The 19,673-nt window shown below is 35.5% G+C and overlaps 1 protein-coding gene across 17 annotated transcripts in view; it reads right to left on the bottom strand.

Annotated features, from left to right (window-relative positions):
* The window catches only part of GPHN (gephyrin), a 243,729-nt gene that overhangs the window by 58,617 nt on the left and 165,439 nt on the right, over nucleotides 1-19,673 (bottom strand). For 6 of the 17 annotated variants that reach the window (XM_034417584.3, XM_034417577.3, XM_034417581.3 and 3 more), the window contains 2 exons: nucleotides 15,617-15,673; nucleotides 7,843-7,884 (listed from right to left, as the gene is read on the bottom strand). The exons of 4 other annotated variants lie outside the window; for them this stretch is intronic. In XM_034417584.3, coding sequence (XP_034273475.1) covers nucleotides 7,843-7,884; nucleotides 15,617-15,673 — 99 coding nt within the window. The remainder of the gene's footprint in view (nucleotides 1-7,842; nucleotides 7,885-15,616; nucleotides 15,674-19,673) is intronic. 7 more of the 17 variants (XM_034417586.3, XM_087882588.1, XM_034417585.3 and 4 more) reach the window with 2 other exon arrangements.

A 19,673-nucleotide genomic window follows, 5' to 3' on the forward strand; every position in this document is an offset into this window, starting at 1 on the left:
CAGCAGTCCTCTCTGCCCAGAATATTTTAAATTGCTTTATAGTATACTTAGTGAAAATGTACTTGTACAGCTGTTCCCTTTCACAAAATCTCACTACAATTCCTTGTTTATCATTGAAAAAATATTGGCCAAGTTGAAAGAATTGTACAATAGTTCCATTGGTCCAAGATAGTTAATTTTGGTTAATACCACAGACCAATGTTCCACCCTTATGAGCTCATAAAACAAAGCAAATTCCTTTGAAACTGGGGGATGTTCAAAAGCATTTTACATGACACAAGGATGTGTTGCCCAAGGAAAAAGCACCATACGGTAAAAAAAACCCCTCACATTAGGTGTTTTTGTTCTCATACTGATTAAATATCAAATTAAAAATTTGTACAAAACAATAAAGTATTTTTCTAAAAGAGAAATCTTAATCATTCCTTTCAATTAAAAGAGAACCAAGTTATTGATTGAAGTTATAATTGTAATTTCATTACACTCATGGAAGCATTTTTCAGAAAACAGTTGCATTATTAAGATTATTAAGATTATTAAGATGATGTTGCAAAGTCTAGATATTGGTTTTAGAGAAATACAATTGCTTTGCACTGCAAGAACAAGACGAAACATTGGATTATAAGGGTCTTCATTTTTGGATCTTGCTTATTGTTTCACAAGGCCTTCTTTATAATGTGTTCTACTTCACAATATTTGAAAAATATGTATTACCTTTTCTGTGAAAGATTTAGAAATATAGATCTTAGTTTTTGGCAAACTCCAAATTTTAAGGGCTGTCTTAATAAGAGGTATTAACATTTTTTAAAAAATGGTTGTATGCTCTTTATAATGTATTGTAATTAACATTCTTTATAAATGCCGCAGTTAGGAATTAATGCACTAGTGCCTACCATTTCTTTTGGTTTGCCTCTTTAATATGACTTTGAAAGAAACATTTACACTATGTATAATTTTGACAGAAGTCCCTTTTTTCTATACATTTAGGCAGGGGTGGGATTTAAAAATTTTAGCAACCGGTTCTATGCCCGGTTGCTGGGTGGGTGTGGCCATGGTGGACATAGCCTACTCGGCCTCCTGCACCATGGCAGTGGGGTGGGGGCGTTTTCACCCTCCCCAGGCTCCAGAGGTTTCCTCGAGCCTCTGTGAGGGCAAAAACAGCCTCCCCCGGGCTCTGGAGGCCCTCCGGAGGCCGGAAATGGGCCTGTTTCTGGACTTCTGGAACATACAGGAGGCCTGTTTTTCGCCCTCCCAGAGCCTCCGTGTGGGCCCTGCACTTACCTGGCATCCAAAACGGGCTCTCATGGACACTCCTGGGAGGTGCAGGTGGGGCCAGCCAGTTCTTGCAACTACCGGTTTGGCAAACCAGATGTAAAATTATCATCTGGTTCATGTGAACCGGTCCGAACCAGCTGAATCCCACCCCTGCATTTAGGGAACTACTAAATTATTCAAGTATTGATACATATCTGCCAAAAAATTTCTAACAGCTACATGACACTCATACCCTTAAGTCCAACTGTTTTATATTTATTTATTTATTTATTATTCATATTTCTATGCCGCCCAACTCTCTGAGGACTCTGGGCAGCTTACAACAAAGACAGTATGAACAATATACAATAAGAGATGTTAAAAAAACCCCATACACACCACTCATGGCCGGATCTCGCAAGATCACAGTGGCAAGATCAACGGCCCCAAGCCTGCTGGAAAAGCCAGGTTTTCACCATTTTCCGGAAGACCAGTAGGATGGGAGTGGTCCGGGCCTCAGGAGGTAGCTGATTCCAGAGAGCTGGGGCAGCCACAGAGAAGGCCCTCCCCCGCGGACCCACTAGCTGACATTGTTTAGCTGACGGGACCCGGAGGAGGCCAACTCTGTGGGATCTTACCGGTCGTTGGGAGCTATGCGGTAGAAGACGGTCTCGAAGATAGCCTGGCCCTAAGCCATATAGGGCTTTAAAAGTAATAACCACACCTTGAGGCGAACCTGCACAAAGGTCCCCTTAGCCACAGCTGCCAGGTGTTGCTCTAATCTCAGCTGTGGGTCAAGGAGGACACCCAAATTGTGAACACGTTCTGAGGGGGACAGCTTCTCCCCCCCCCAGGGCTAAGGATGGACAATTGACATGGTCCTTGGGAGGCAATACCCACAGCCACTCTGTCTTGTCTGGATTAAGTCTGAGCCTGTTGACTCCCATCCAGATTCTCACAGCCTCCAGGCACTGGCACATCACATCCACTGCTTCACAGAAATGATGCGGGGTGGAGATATACAGCTGGGTATCATCGGCATACTGCTGATATCCCACCCCGTATTGTCAGATGATCTCTCCCAGTGGTTTCATGTAGATGTTGAATAGAAGGGGAGTGAGGACTGAGCCCTGAGGCACCCCACAAACGAGGGGCCTAGGGGTCGACTTCTGTCCTCCTATTAACACTGACTAGGACCGACCAGAGAGATAAGAGGAGAACCACCGTAACACGGTGCCTCCCACTCCCAACTCCCTTAGTCGGCCTAGTAGGATACCATGGTCAATGGTGTCGAAAGCTGCTGAGAGGTCAAGTAGCACCACGATAGAGGAATGACCCCCATCACGGGCTCGCCAGAGATCGTCCATCAGCGCAACCAAAGCAGTTTCCGTGCTGTAGCCAGGCCCGAAGCCAGATTGAAAAGGGTCCAGAAAATCTGTTTCATCCAATGTCTGTAGGAGCTGAAGTGCCACCACTTTCTCTACAACCTTCCCCACAAAGGGTAAGTTGGACACTGGACAAAAGTTCTTTAATTCTGCTGGGTCCAAGGAAGGCTTCTTGAGGAGGGGCCTTACAACCGCTTCCCCTAATGGTTGCGGAAAAGACCCCTCCCTTAAGGAAGCATTAACTAAAGTCAGGAGCCAGCCTCGTGTCACCTCCCTGCTGGCCCAAACCAGCCAGGAGGGGCACGGGTCCAACATACAAGTGGAGGAACTCATCGCACCCACAGCCTTGTCCACTTCCTCAGGAGTCACAGGCTCAAACTCATCCCACACAATATGACTAAGACCTGCCCTGGTCATCTCGGTCAGAATTGCCCAATCAGAGTCCAGGTCCATCCGAATCTGAGCGACTTTATCTGACAGAAACTGCACAAATTCCTTAGCTGTACCCTGTAAGGGCTCCTCCACTCCCCCTATATTAAGGAGAGAGTGAGTCATCCTAAACAGTGCGGCTGGGCGAGAATCAGCGGATGCAATAAGTGTGGAAAAATGCGAACATTTTGCTGACCGTATCGCCACTAAATAAGTCCTAATAAAGGCTCTTAAGAGTGTTTGGTCAGATTCAGATTTACTGGTCCTCCAACGCAGTTCTAGACGTCTCTTCTGGCACTTCATCTCCCGGAGCTCCTCGGTAAACCAGGGAGCTTTCCTGGATTCACTGCTCTTGAGAGGTCGCAAAGGCACAATCCTGTCCAGTGCCCCAGACGCTGCCTTATTCCAGGCAACAACCAGGGACTCTGCCAAGGCTGTGGCTGTGGACAAGGGAGTCAGGTATCTCCCCAAGCTCCTTCTGGAACCCTGCAGGGTCCATTAGGCACCTGGGGCGGAACCACTTAATCGGCTCTGCCTCCCTGTGATGGGGGAGTGGTGTCCTAAAGTCCAAGCTCAGCAAGAAATGATCTAATGACAAGGGGAAAACATCTATATCCCTTAATTCCAGATCACATTTCCACTGCCCCGAGAGAAACACCAAGTTGAGCGTGTGTTCCTCCCTATGGGTTGGACCCTGAACTACTTGGGTCAGGTCCATGGTTGTCATGGAAGCCATGAACTCCTGAGCCACATCTGAGGGTTCGCCAAGTGACGGCAGGTTAAAGTTCCCCAGCACCATGAACCTGGGGAACTCCACCGCCAACCCGGCTACTGCCTCTAGTAGCCCAGGTAGGGATGTTGTAACGTAGCTGGGAGGCAGGTACGTCAACAACAGACTCAACTGAACCCTTGAGTCCAACCTCAAGAGGAGGGACTCACATCTGACAATCTCTGGGGCAGGGATCCTGCGAGGGCAAAGACTCTTGCGGACAATGACTGCTACCCCTCCACCCCTTCCCTGGAATCGTGGCCGATGCAGTATCTGAAACCTGTCTGGGCACATCTCAGAGAGGGGAACACCCCCCTCCTGGCCCAGTCAGGTCTCAGTTATGCATGCCAGGTCAGCCCCTTCCTCCAGGATTAAATCCCGAATGATGGGGGCTTTATTAATTATAATTTACTGTAGTATCCTACAATTTAAAACTATAAAATGTTTAATTATGTAGATTAAATTAGCAACCAAGAACTTTTAATAATACAGCTTCTTATGCATTTGCATGAAGTTACACTTACAAGAATCTGAAAGAACTAATGAGGAAAAAGATTTAAGAAAAATATTAAAAAATAAGAATAAAGAGAAGGGTATGAAAATATAAGAAAAACTAGATGCAAAAGGTATGTATCTAATAATGTAAGTTTACATTTAGATTTCCTCAAATAATATTCATTAGATAGACCAAAGAAAGAACATACACATCACCAGATGTCTTTAGAGAACGGGCTCTATTTTAGATACATGACTCTTACAGAATGGTAAATTTATATTTTAAAAAATTATTAAAAATTATTTTTCTTTTCTAGTTCAAACAAAGTATGAAACTAATTTGAAATGCTTCTTTTCTTCCCAGAGCTTCAGTTTCCAGGAAAATCATAACCCTGTTTCCCCCAAAATAAGACATCTCCTGATAATAAGCCCAATCAGGCTTTTAAGTGCATGGCAATAAGGCCAAGTGCTTATTTCAGGGTTCAAAAAAATATAAGACAGGGTCTTATTTTCGGGGAAACATGGTATTAAAAGATTTATATTCCAAATGTCATGAAATTAGCCTCATCAACCTTGATTTTGAGAGATGCCAATTCTTCAAAACAAACACACACACAGAGGGAGGGGAGGGGAAACCTAGATTCAAATATTCACTCAAGATGGAGCTCAGGTGATTTCTGGCTACTACTGTTTCTCAATGCCTAATTAATTAGGTGAGCTGCTGATCTGGCCGCAAAATGAGGGGAGATATTATATATGCCATCTTGAGCATCTGAGGAAAAGCAGTATGAATATGAAATTTTTGTTTATTGATACCGGCAGATCTGTCATTGACTCTTGTGTCCTATTTAAAATACTGACCTGTCATATACCATTAAGCTCAAACAGTGTGTGAAGATAATGGTTTTCCAGTGTTAGTCTTTGGCTTCTATTATTTAGATATATATGGGCAATCACAACTGTAAATCCACTAAAACAGAATGAAATACAACATCATGACCCTAGCTAAATTAATAATAAACTTCCTTTAATCTCCTCATATATTAGTCAACTTATTATTAAGGCTCTTAGGAGATTTTTAGGAGATATCTAAATAAAAAAATAAAGTTTCAGAGTGACAAGATTCAAGTCTACTTTATGAATAAAAGCTGCATGGTATCTATATAGCTGTCCAATAATAGTTCCATTAAAAACAATACCTGTCCATCAAAATAAAAAAGGGTATTATGTGGTTTCTGCTCTCTACTAGCTGAGATGTCAATAATGGATATTTTTATTTACTTAATGTTATGGACAAAGACTAAAGCAAAGATAGCAAAGGCAGGAAGAAAACTATAGAATGAGGTACAGACCAAAATATACAGACAAAATATCAAAGTTATTAAGACAGCTAAACAGATGCCTAAGTTATCCAGTAATTTTCATAGAAATTAGGCCATCTTCTGATCTCAGGAGGAATTTACAACAGAAAATAATGAATTATTTCAATTTCAATTGTTCACTGCAAGCAATGGACAATATGCATATGATGTATGACTAAGCAGTGCATTCCCAGCCATGTAGATGTATGTATAATGAGGTAAGGGTGAAAGGAGAACATTGGGGATAGAGGCTAAAATATTTTTCAAACAGACTTTCACATTGTTTATGGGCCACTATTCTATACTTTGAGAAAAATGGTATAATGACTTTTTGTATTACAATTTGGTACGTCTGCTATATCTTCAAGTAAAAAAATAGTATGCCACAATATATAACTAAAACTCAAGAAAGCTAAGGGGAGGAGGTTTATTCTCCCCAAACTATTTATTATATAATGCCATTAAACTTTTTCACAGTGGTAGTATTAAGTATCCAACATATTTATTTTTATTTTATTTGTAACCTGCTTTTATTTTTACAAATAACTCAAGGAAGCAAAATATCCAATAGACCTTCATTCTATTTTCCCCACAGCAACAACCTTGAAATGAGGTAAACTGAGAGAGGGTGACTGGCTGTAACATGTGTCACTGCTTGTCTTATGATACACCAGATATAATAGTAAAATTCAAGACTGTAATAACTGTTCCTTTTATATGAGCATTGTGAATTGCTATGTTGGAATTGGCAGCAAAAGCATTCAAGATATATAGTGCTGTACCATATTAAATGAAGAGGAGTTAAGATAAATTGCCTGGTACTGAACACTGTTTTAATATATTCACTTATGATAGGAACAAATACGCTCATTACCAAAAGATTGCTATTGCATCTACAATTAGAATTCTAAAATTAGCAGTCTCTGAATAGATGGTTTGGTCTCACCTCAGTGGGGTCCCAAAATGGTGCCTTCTATTTTCTCTTATGGACTACTAAGTTATAGTGGTAGGGTAGACAATCCAGACATATTTTTCTAGAGTTTTTCTGATTCACTGGAATTTCAAATATTATAATGTATCTGTTCTCCATCCTATGGCTCTTCCTGATAATATAAAACCCCACATTTTCAATTTATAATTACCCAGTGCATCTCCTGACCTTCTCTGTCTTCATAAAGAACATGAATAAGTGAGCAGATATTTAAACACAGGGTAGATTGATGGATAATTTATTGTGACATGGCTAAATATCTTGCAAGATGTCAAGCACGGCAACAGGCTTTGTTAGAATGAAAAAAAAAAGACTTGAGAATAATAACTTTGGAAACATTCTCTCTGTTGGCAAAATTTCATGCAGAAAGTATTTGTATACCTGAAAGGAAAAATGCAGCGAGATCTTAGACATTATTTTTATAGTAATCATTTTGTGACGATGTTGGATGCATGATAAATTTGTTAGTACAAAACTCTTCCAGAACAGTATTAAATACAAGAAATCTTTCCATCCTTTCCATTCTAATAAGAGTTATCAGGGAAACATGATTTATGGATGCATCTAGAAAATTCCAGTTATTGAAAAGCTTCTTCCAATATTTCCATTCCATTGAATAAGTGTAAATGAAAGAGCAATTCTTTCACTTTTCCTCCAATCTCATTTATGAAACAGATAAAACGTCAAACTCATACATGGAAATACAATTATTGAACTCTGTAATCTATTTCTGAAAGACCTGACTATTTAAAAATTCAACAAACAAACATTTAATTAATTAATTTCAGTGAATTATGTGGCCACCCATCTCACAGCAGTGACTGTGGATGGGTTACAAAATTATATAGTACCTATTGGCTTTCTGCATAAAAACTTTTCTTTTAAAAAACTGCACAGAATTTTGGTTTGTATGTAATTATACAATATTATTATAAACTATAAAAATGCTGCAATTAAATATTGTTCTATGATTAAGTGATTGATTGGTATTAAACTAGGCTGGACATGGTTGCAAGGTGAGCATGCATAATAAATCTCACAAGGTGATTTTTTTCTCTCTCACTTCTGCATGGGGAAGACCAAATGAAATAAATAGATTTAAATCAAAGGGTGATGAATGAAGAAACTGTACTATGAAAGAACACGTGCAAAATATACCTCAGAAACACTATAGGTGGATGAGCACGAAGGGAGCCGAGCCTGGTTATGCAGTGGGGAAAAGAAAACATTGTTAAAAAAGAGGTGATGACATAGTAAGGGTCTTAAAATGTTTTCTGTTTAGGTGGTTCCAGCACTGAGACATAGCAGAGGTTTCATGTTTTGTATAAATTAGATTTCTGATATAAAAATATTTTGAAGATTAAGCCATTTAAGATAGCAAAAAGTCAGGAGTCTGGTAGCAGTTTTTCTGACTAACAATTGTATTAAAAGGCATACATTTTCATGAGCTGCAGCTCACTTCATCAAACACATAAAGTGGTTAATTGGTGCAATTAAATTGGAGTGTTTTTTTTATCACAGATGGCTTTCCATCTACAATGGCATTTAAAGTAGAATAATTAAATATGAATATTTTAGGACTGTAATTATATATAATTCAATTGTTAATTCATAATTGTAACAAATACGGACTTTCAAAATGTGTGCTAAATTCAATAAAATTTACCTTAAATTTTACTTAAACAAGTTGTGTGAACTAATCCGAAATTTTTTAAAGAAGTGAGCTATCAGAAAACGATAAATGAATCTCATTTTTGCAAAAGTAAATCCCACTTATTTGACAGAAAGCATTTTTTGGTAAATAGAACAGCAGTTCTAATTTCTCCATAAACTCCTCTTTATGAATCAACCAATGTATTTTATGTCTTCTTATGTTCAGTTCAGGACAAGGTTCACATAATCCAAAATGTTTTTTCCAATAATCCAAGCAACTTGGTTATATCATTGGCTGATGTTTTCTTCTATCTATTTGTGGAGCTAAACAAGTATATTCCAGTGCATACAAATTTAATTCATATATAATCACTGCTTACTATAACATGCCTGGAATTACTATGGTCACATTTTCTTACTTTCACGCTCACACTCAAACAAATGCTTTCTGATACTTTGTGCTAGTTTTGTTGATAAGGATACAAAATAATTCAGTTATCACAAGAAAGTTTCTCACAGAAAGAAAGCATGGGCTGGCTTTATAGATGGTGTCTTAAAGGAAGGATTCAGAAAGGACTCTGGGCAGAAGAAAGGTAGAGAAAGTTTGGAGGATTGGAATGAAGATAATAGTGAGCAACTAAATTTGATTGTTGAAGTTGGCTTATTGGTTTTAGTAAACAACAATAAGCAATACTATTTTGTACTACTGAGAGTTCTTGTTTGAGAGCAGTTCTAAAAACAACTGCTGAAGAGAGCTGCTGGGCACTATGTGGAGAATCATGTAGAAGACCAGAAAGGGAAGAACTTCATAGGGACATGTCCACCCAATGCAGGAAGCTCTTGATGGAGGTAAAAATGATGGACAAAATGAAGCACAAATGTTTTACTAGGCAGAGAAAAGATAGCTACCAGACTGAGAGACAGAAAAATTCAACCTATCTCTGGAAACTCTCCCTTTTTATTATTAGGAAGGAGTTACGGTCAGATGGAGTATAATGCTCATATTTATTTTATTTATTTGTCAATTTCAGGTATTTCCCATTCACCCTCATTATCATGTTAAACTGATACTGTAGCTGGTAATGTTTGTGTGTTTATGTGTGTGTGTTTTGAGTTACTTTAGGCTCAAATCTTGAATACAGAGAAAACCTTGCAATTTAAAAGGCTTTGTTGTTTCATTTTTTCTAAGACTTGAATGAAAGGGAAGAATTCACAGTGGAATGCAATGCTGTTAGATTGTTATCAGGTGAGACTAAGAAAATGAAACTTCTTGCCACGTATTTAGGCTAAAAACCTCAAAGAGATTTCTTGTATTGAATTCTGTCAAATCCTATAAACCCAAAAGCTGTTCCAGTGACATTTACCAAATATGGAAAGGGAAGAATCATAAATTTATAAACATTGTTCTGTGTATAATTTCACTAGGCAATATAGGAATATTATTTTATGAAGTCTGACACAGTTTGAAGCCAGACTTTGTGAAGTTTGCACAATTGGTGTGACATATAAAACTGCATACCAATTTCTGCATCTTTAATTAAATTTTGAGTAATGATATGTTATTTGTTATCTGATCTATAAAAATGTTAGGTGACTAATATGTGATGACATACTTGAATTGAAAAGGAAACATTTTAAGAGATAAGGGTAAAATATAAAACTCACTGCTAGAATAGAAAGGAGACGTGGTCACAGTAGTGCATATCTATTTGGAAGGCATGTGTTCACAAGATAGTGCTGGGATGCTACGGCATTATTGGCTATCTTTCATGCTTGTGAATATCTCCATGTAGTTAGCAATGGATCAATGTTTGATCACTGTAGGGAGGGGAATGGGGAGTGTTTGCAAAATCCTTCTGTAAAGATTATTTGAATCCTCAGTGGGATGAGAAACATAGGGCCTCAAGTTGTGTGGGGGATATATTTCCATTTTGATAAGAAGGATAAGAAGGATTAGAGTGTTTTCTTTTTTTAAGCTAAGTGGCTGCCGGTAACTGACAGCTTGGATATGCTTAGCAATCTGACTACTTTTCTATTCGTATATCTGACCAAAATTCTATAGGAAAATTATTAAATAATGAAAAGGTAGTGATAACCAACTCCAAAGATGATTCTGGTGGACTCATCCCTCTCCTGTCCACCTCACTCCACAAGACTATTACTAACAACAGTCCTGTGGGAAGGATCCCTGAATACAGAAGGGAAAAGGTAATGTCACTGACCTAGGTATCTGCTCAGATAAACTCTTCCCATAACTCCAATAGCTACATAAGGCGTTTCTTTATGAGAAGAATTCTATATTTTTTTAAAAAATATTTACTATATTTATAATTTTTATACTGAATGTTAGCTATCTTGAGAGCTAAGAGTATCGTTATCCTGAAAATTGGAAGATTGTATCAATCTACTGAAACTTCTGGGAATTTTGCTTAACCCTTCAAATTATTATTTCCCCACTCCTCCATCTGTGAGGTATAAAGCTGCAGTGAACCTCTATAGGGAATAGCTGAGAGAGTTCATTTTGAGAACTGGAGAGAGACTTACCAATAGGCAAGCAACAGAAATCTTCTAATTCCATTAAAGTAAGGAAATTTATAACACTAAAGAAGACATTTTGGAATGAATTAGGTCAAACAACCTGGATAACAACCTAAATGAAGTGAAGATGGCTCATGTACAGCTCATAGGATTCCTGAATACAGTGTTGTTTATAAAAGTTATTTCAGTAGGCAGAAGCATTCATTCGTTCATTCATTCATTCATTCATTCATTCATTCAATCATTCATATTCCACCATAATTCTGTTATGAACCTTGGAAGCGAACATAATAAAAAAAAATCCTGGGTAAGGATTAAAAGAAAAAAGAAAAAAGAAAAAAAAGGAAAGAATACATGGTAAACTAAAAAAAAAAAATCCAGTGAATGAGATACATCTCACTTCCATTATCATTTCAGTCAGTCAACAAGATAGTAAATTGAGATGATGCCTTCTCAATTTATAAATCCACTTGGAACGGCCTGGAATTTAAAATAATCTCTAAAGATCATCAGCATATCTCATTTCAACTGGGAGGCTATTCCAAATGATAAGTGCTGGCAACCTACGGTAGTGCCTCTTAGTTCATCTCCTCTCACTTTCCAAGAAGATCATTTTTAGCTGTATTCTTAATTGTTGGCAGGCAACTTTCTAGTTGAGGAATGCAGTTCCATTTTACCTAACTGCCAAATCATTGAGAAATATAGAGTTATCTTAGCTTTATGCCTTAGGCAGAAAAAGGAGGCCTCAGCTATACACCTCTTAGATTACTGCAGAAGTGAGGAACCTTTTCAGACAATTCACAAGAGTTAAAATTTAGTGAAATTTTGCAATCATGAAGAATTCCAATTTTTTACAGGCATTTTTATTTATTTTGTGGGGCTGCAGACACTATTAAAGATACAAAATATATTTATTTTAAATAAAATATTTAAAGATATTTTATATCTTTGAATAAATATGGATCCAGTTTGTCACTCCAGGACTATTATGATGCTCTCTTTGTTTACTTTTTCCTAAAATAATCTCCAAATGTAACCAAATAGATAGGCTTCCGTCACAAGTTCATTCATAATACTCGCAGACCTCTTACTGCCTGGTGATGATGATGTGCTTTCAAGTTGGTATTAACTCTTAGCCACTACATAATCTTTTTCAGGATCTAAATAAGTATTTTATTTATTCATTCATCAAATTTATATGGCCATACATTTCACAAACAAGGGATTTTGGCTAGCGTATTCCTGAACTACAATTCCTACTAGTCCTACAACTGGTCGTAACTGTAGTTTTGTTTCCAAATTACCTAAATTGTAGGGAGATAGTTTGCTATGTTTTCCCAAAATTTAAAAATAACTGTAAAACTCAAATCTCTGATCAAAATGTGGAGTAGCTTAATATCATTATTTTTATAATTGTTGCCATATATTCCTACCTGATATAAGATTTTGGAGAAGTTCTAACATCAAAATAACATCTGCCGAAAATCAGGATCAGTACTAAAATTTTCTGTATGTGTTTATCAATACTATAAATACTAGAAAAATAATTTGGAAATTATATTTCACAGAAGAAATTTCTGACAGAGACTTTTATGATCACATAGAGTTAGTTCAATGTTAACAAATTAACAAATAAAATTATCTAAGATTCACATATTTTCATTATGCTGCGATTCTAGACACAAATCTGTGATGTTGTGATCGATATATACACAATGAATAAATTGAATGAATGAATAAGATGTATGGGCATTTTTGTAAATAGGAGGCATATAATTAGAAGAAATATGGTCCCGATTAGACTAGTTCTGTCCCAGTTTATTTCATCTATGCAGTTAAATTTTTAACAAATGCAATGAGCCAGTGGAAGGGACATTAGATCAATACCTCCAAATTGTAAGATTTGGGCCACAATGGTTATTGCATATAGGTATGTGCTTCCTCCAGCCAGTATTATTTTTCCAACTGATTGACCAGTGGTAAACATAATAGACTCAAACTGCTTTCCCATTGAATAGGAAAAACCTATATGAAGGTTGGTGTGCAATAAAGAGAAATAAAATAATACAGAAGTGATAATGTGGCATGACATGCACTTGTTATTAAATTGTAAACTTCTAGAAATGAAACCTGAAATATCACAAAAGAGCATATGATTTAAGTACACTTCTGAGACGTTATATGTTGTCTAGTATTCACATGATCTACTTTCTGTCTTAGCCCCAATCTATTATTCTCCAGATGTCTTATAACTTCCATCTTCAGGTGACATGGCTACTGCCACTCGTGGTTAGAGATTGGTTTTGGTGCAACAAAGCAGAAGGAAAGCAGCTTCAAAAAAACCGGGCTAGCTTATTTATTTTTAAATTAGGAAATGATTGCACATCACAGTTGAATTTGGAGACAACAAGTGATTTTTTAAAATAGCAGTGAGTCTAGAAAGTAACTAACAGTTGGTCGATCATTTAGAAAAATAAATCGTTTTATGGTATAAAACCCGAATTAGAAAAGGAAACAGAAGAGGGGAAAGAAAAAGGGGAAGAATGATAGGATGAGAAAACAAACCAATCACATTTGGTATTACCAGCCAGCAAAAGTTTATTAAAAATAATTCACCGAGTGAAATCGTACATTTACTCGGAGAGAGCATCCTTTGACATTCCCATCTAGGTGATCTCTGAGCTCCTCCAGCTTTCGATGGAGCTATATGTAAACATCAGAAAATGAATTGAAAAAGCCACCTATTGTCTTTTCATTTTCTTTCTTTCCATTTTTTTTAAAGTGATGATACAGTGCAACATATTTCTCTTAGCCCTTGTAATACATGTAGTATAATACAAAAAGATTAGCCTTTTGTTAAGATAAAAAAATCATTTGGTTAATATAGCAACTATTTTTTAAAGTGTCGATGTTAATTAGCAAATACATATAGTTATAGCTACTTGTACACTTCTCAATATTCATATATTGATTTCTAACCATCAGAGTGCTAAACATTTTCAGAACATTTTTAGTACATTTTTAAAATAGGGTCCTCATACAATTTCTATAATAATAAGATTTCTGACTAATTATCTTTATTTCATCCTTGTGTTTTGGGTCTATGCCAATAAATTCAAAAACCAAAACTATGAACTTTAAAATACTGCATTCATATTTTAGCAAGAATATATAAATTTCTACAAATACAATTTGGAAACTCATTTCTCATTGGTTGTTTAATGTGTATTTATTTATAATGGCTAACCTGTTAAATACACTATTTGGCATTGTTTATTTATATAAAGCATCAATTAATGTACACAAACTGCATTGTAGTTTTAATTCTTTGAAAAAAGAATCCTTGGAGAAAGACATAGAGGAATGTAATATTATTATTAGTATAAGTATAATAGCATTTTTCATTTTCATTAGATTCATTTTCTGGAATTGAATATGGGAAACAAATGCATAATTACAATTTTGTCTTCCCCCTCTTTATGCTCAGTGCAATGACACTTTTACAGAGAGCAACTCTATTGAGCAGTATTAAGAGAAATAGTAAGATGGCTTCTCTTGGAATAAAGGTGATACACACACACCACACATACAAAAGAAAATAATTTTTAAGACAGAAAGCTGAGATGGCAAGAAAGTGCAAAAAAGAACAGAAAGAATTTAGTGCTCCATGTGGTGCAAAACAGAATTGAAGTAATAAAGTGAAACGCTTCAAAGTTTACAAATAATAATTACCTATTTATACTGCTGAATATTGTCAGGATAACTATGCTGTGAGTTTTCAGCATTTTTATAATCCAAGATATTAAACTTATTTCCACTACATTCATTGATTTGTTAGCCAGCTCTATAAGAATGTATAAATTAACATATCTTAATATGATATACCACACAAGATGGAAATTAGTTTAGTAACGTCTAATATTTAATTTTAAAGGGAGTTTATTCAAAGAAATATCACAAAATCTCTCTATTTTTCATTTAAATGAATGTGTTCGAGTTAGTCTAATTTATTAATACATAAGTACTTTTGAAGAATAAAATCTTAGAGCACTAGTAGAAAACAACAATCTGGTTAACTTTCAAACCAGGGGTGGATTCTACTTACCTTTACTACCGGTTCGCAACGGGAGCGTGCACGCTTCTGTGCATGCACGCAGATCGTCCATTATGATGTCTGGACGGAGCCTCCCACCACTTTTAGTACCGGTTCGCAAGAACCGGACAGAACCGGGAGCAACCCACCACTGTTTCAAACTGAAGAAAATGTCTTATGTCTATTTAGATACACTTGAAAGTGCATCCATTTAAACTATCTTTTTCCACTTAAAAGGAATCGGATTAACTCCTTTACTGCAATTAAATAAGTTTAAGAATATGGTAGATTATACCTCAGAATCCTTCTCTACCTAAAATGAACAGAATTTGCTACCTTGTCGTCTTAAGCGTTCATGATTCTAATCCAAAAACAGGTTAAGGAAGCTAATTTCTTTTGCAGAGGTACAGTATGATTCAGAAATAATAGTTTGGCAACTTTCCTTTAGCTAACTGAGTTATGATGGCTCTTGTATAGCACAGAAATAAAAAGTGATCCCACAGTGATTAAAAAAAGTGAAATAAAAATAAATGGAATGGTGAAAAATATCGAAGCCCCACCCTCTTCCTTCCCTCCCCACTCCCTGTAAAAAAAAATGTGTAGGCTATAGAAGAAAACTTGCAAAATAAAATTTAGAAACATATTTACTTTGAGGGATCCAACTCTACTAGCAACTCCTTTGCTTTCATCCGGGCGTCTAATTTGCTACAATGAGGGAAGATGGATAAAAAAGACAGAAGAATAAAGAAAAAGTAAACTTAAAAAAATTTCCACACAGTCAGTTAGCAGTGCATGCAAGACATTACTTTGACTTTCTGACAAACTTCTAGGGAACAAGGACACAGACTCTTATTTCTGGATCACATTATGACTCGTTTGCGGAGTTCTTTCTTTTTTGTAACGATACAGGTACTGAAATTGTACACACTGTATTTACTAATTATTATTTTAATAACACATAGAATGCTGCAAGAGTCTGGATTTGATTCATGAAGCATTAACAGAAATATAACTGAAATGTATGAAATTGTGCCATATGCTATATAATTTAAGCACAGACTTGAGAAACCTGCTATTGTAGATTGAACACTTAGCCCTGCTAAATATCATGAGTGATAATTGGCAGAATAATGTACAGCTGCCCCATGTTAAAATAAAATAAAATATCAGCCACTGTTCTTAGTTCCCAGTTAAATAATTTTGCTGCCCAGCCAGAAAATTTTAATGCCATACCAAATGCTACTTAACAGTAGCCAAGACACATCTATTTTTTTTACTACTAGCCTCATTGTATCCTACACTGTGCAAAGCAATTAAGAAATAATTCTGTTGTCGTTTATCAAGAGGTTGGATTTCTAACAAGAAAGTTGAAAACTAAATAGAAAAATATGCATACATACATATATACATACATACACACATACACACATGACAGCATAGAATTTTTATGTATCTGTTTTGATAAAATTTGGAAACAACTGTTCCCCTCCCCCCGCAGAGTGTAAAGGCTAACATTTTGTATGGTATATCGCAACTTGAAGGAGTTAAACCTACATAAAAATGGTGAAACATTCCCACTGGAATGGGATGGTTAACAAATAAGGTAGCATAATACCAAAGCCACAAATTGATCTTGAATTCTAGAATTTCTGAGAATTTCTGATAAAGTAGAAAATTACAACTAAAAGTGAAGTTCATATTTCATAAAAGGATAAAAAGAAAACTGAACTCACCAATAACAAATACGGAGATAGGGACTCCAATCATTCAGCTAAAAACTTATGAGGGATTTTTTCTGATTTAGTATTTCTGTGCCTTAATTCCTCATTTATAAAACTGAAGTATTTAAGCATATATGTTTGATTACATACTAATAGACTATGGATATATGTAAGGAATAAGATGAAAAAGAAATTCAGAAGTGAAAAGCTTCATTATTTTACCATGTTTCCCTGGAAATAAGACCCTCTTATATTTTTTTGTACCCTGAAATAAGCGCTTGGCCTTATTGTCATGCGCTCAAAAGCCCGATCGGGTTTATTATCAGGGGATGTCTTATTTGGGGGAAAACAGGGTATTTCAAATACTACTTTCTTAATTTCTCTTGTTCAAGGATAATTATATTAAAGAATATAGAAAGTGCGTAATTCAATATTTATTTACAAGGAACTATACACTACAATTATACATGTATACAATGGGATTCATATTGAAAAAATATTTAAAATAAAAATAAAAAAATAATTCCACTTGAGATAAAGCAATAAAAATATGTAGGTATTTGGACTGAAGCCTCAAAATATGAAAAGATAGGGTGAAAATTGTATTCCAAAAGTAAATTGATCCATTAATGTAATATTTTCCATTACTAATTTGGATATATATCAAGTTAAAAGAAATAACACACCACTGTTTTGATAACACCAAGTTACTGGGCCTCAGATCTTGCAAATGAATGAAAGACACATAGCCTTGGCATCTCAGGTAGAAAATAAAGAGGACCATGGCAACTTTTTTTATCAGATTAAGAAATAGATTTAAAGGCATCACTAAGGTGCTACATATATTGTATTTAGATAGATGGAATCAGAGATATTAAGATTTGCCACCATGTATGCATTTGTACTTCAATAAAAGATGATTTGGAAAGCAGAAGATGAATTTCCCTAAATTAGGGATATAAAATATATTCATTCTTTTCTACAGTTCTGCACTTAAAATGTTACTAACTGCAAATAATGCACATGAAAACATATAACTCAGTGAAGGAATAGGGACAAGATAGATAGAGAAAAAATAATGTAAGAATTACTTACCTTTAAGATAAAATTTAATGGTATATCTATTTCTGCATACTGTAGCACTCCTTCACTTTGTATCCTGTTAACTGGTTAATCTCCTTTATTAGAGTTGTAAACCATTGATTAGCATTGTTTTGCTAGCTATGATCATTTGCTGCTAATTTGTTCCAGATGCCACCCAAAAGACCGAAAACGATAGAAAAAGCTCAACCATTCTTTTCCTTTTCCATTGCATCATCTGTTATGAAAATGGCGGAAAAGTCATCATATTTCTCTCCAAGATAATGGTGAGGGTTTAAGAATGATTAATGCCCTGATTGCTTCTTTTCAAATGTCAGTCAATATTAAAATGTATGCAGTTGAGAACAGGAAATCTCAACTAGAAAAACATGGGATTCTGATACATTCATAACATTGGAAAAAGCTAATAATGTCTTGTAGCCTTAGAATCTTACTCTTGTCATTTTAATTTGTTCATTCATAGATTAGTAGAATGTACTTAACATGGTTGTCTGATCTGTTAGAGAAAATCTATTACAGGGAATATTAACCCAGCTAGAAGATTATCAACTGAATTTTGAAAGAGCAAAACATATTCTTTCTTCTCCCATGTACTGTTGACAAGACTTGGGAATTTCTCAAAGCTAGAGAGAAAGGCAAATTTAAACATGATTAATCTTGAATGACTCCTCTAGATGACCACAAACATATGTATAAAACAGGATGTTTTGTCATGAAGAATAATCTTAGGACTTTTATAATCTTAGGACTTTTTTTTGTCTAATATGAGATTAGACAAAAATCTAATACAATAGTTCTTTCTTACTGACCACTTATTCAGCACCATTTGAAGTTATAACTGTGCTGAAAAAGGAAACTTACAATGGGTCCTCAAAGTTGATGCCGTTGCAGTATTCCCATGGTCACATAATTGTGATTTGGGTGCTTGGCAATGGCACACATTTACAATAAACGCAGCATCCCACAGTCATGTGATTGCCATTGCAAATTTTCACAGGCAATGGAGAAGCTAGCAGGAAGTTGCAAGTTGCGGTCATGTGATCTTGCATTATTGACTCAGGTGATTTGTTTAATGACTACAGCCAGAAATGATGTAATAAATTGGCATGGTCACATTTCACTTAAGGAACATGATGCTTAGTGACCCAATTGCCAATTGCAATTGCAGTCAATGAGTACATGTTATTAGATACAAGATATTTAAGATTCTATTGACAGTTCCATGTCTGGGATGACTATATTTTCTACTGTCCATCAACTGCTGACATCTCTTGAAAGCTTATATTATTATATCATTTTCAACAGAGTGATAGCAAACTCTTATATCTTATTAATAATGTGCTTTTGTTTAATTTGCAATTGAGCTTTTGAAGTATTTTTCTAAAGTTAGTTATAGAATATAGGATAGTCCCAATTTTTTTGATGACATTTTTATACTGATAGTGCTTTTTTTTTTGGTAAGATTAAAAATACACATCTTTATTATAAATATAATATGACAAATCTGTAAAAATGTGTATTATTTTTGCTTTTTTATTTATCAAGGAATGTTTTATATTAATCTCTACAGCTGGTCAGAGAAATAAACATATTTTTTTTACCAAATATATGATATTCAGATTGGTTATGTGCCATCAAGCTATTACCAAGTCTTAACAATCACAGAGATAAATTTTGTCCTTGACAATCTATTCATAACCTGGTCATGATCCTCTATGATGTCACAACAAAAGCTTTCTAACCTTCTTTCAGTTTGCTCCAAGAAACACTAACAACAATTATATCTAATACATTTCCAGTAGACTAATATAAAAGCATGTCTATTTATTTATTTCCCACTTTATCAGGTACAGTATATATAATTTAAAATGGATCTCTTGCCA

Source organism: Pantherophis guttatus, chromosome 1 (genome assembly GCF_059756535.1).
Source record: "Pantherophis guttatus breed Tessera chromosome 1, ASM5975653v1, whole genome shotgun sequence".
Classification (NCBI taxonomy): Eukaryota; Metazoa; Chordata; class Lepidosauria; order Squamata; family Colubridae; genus Pantherophis; species Pantherophis guttatus.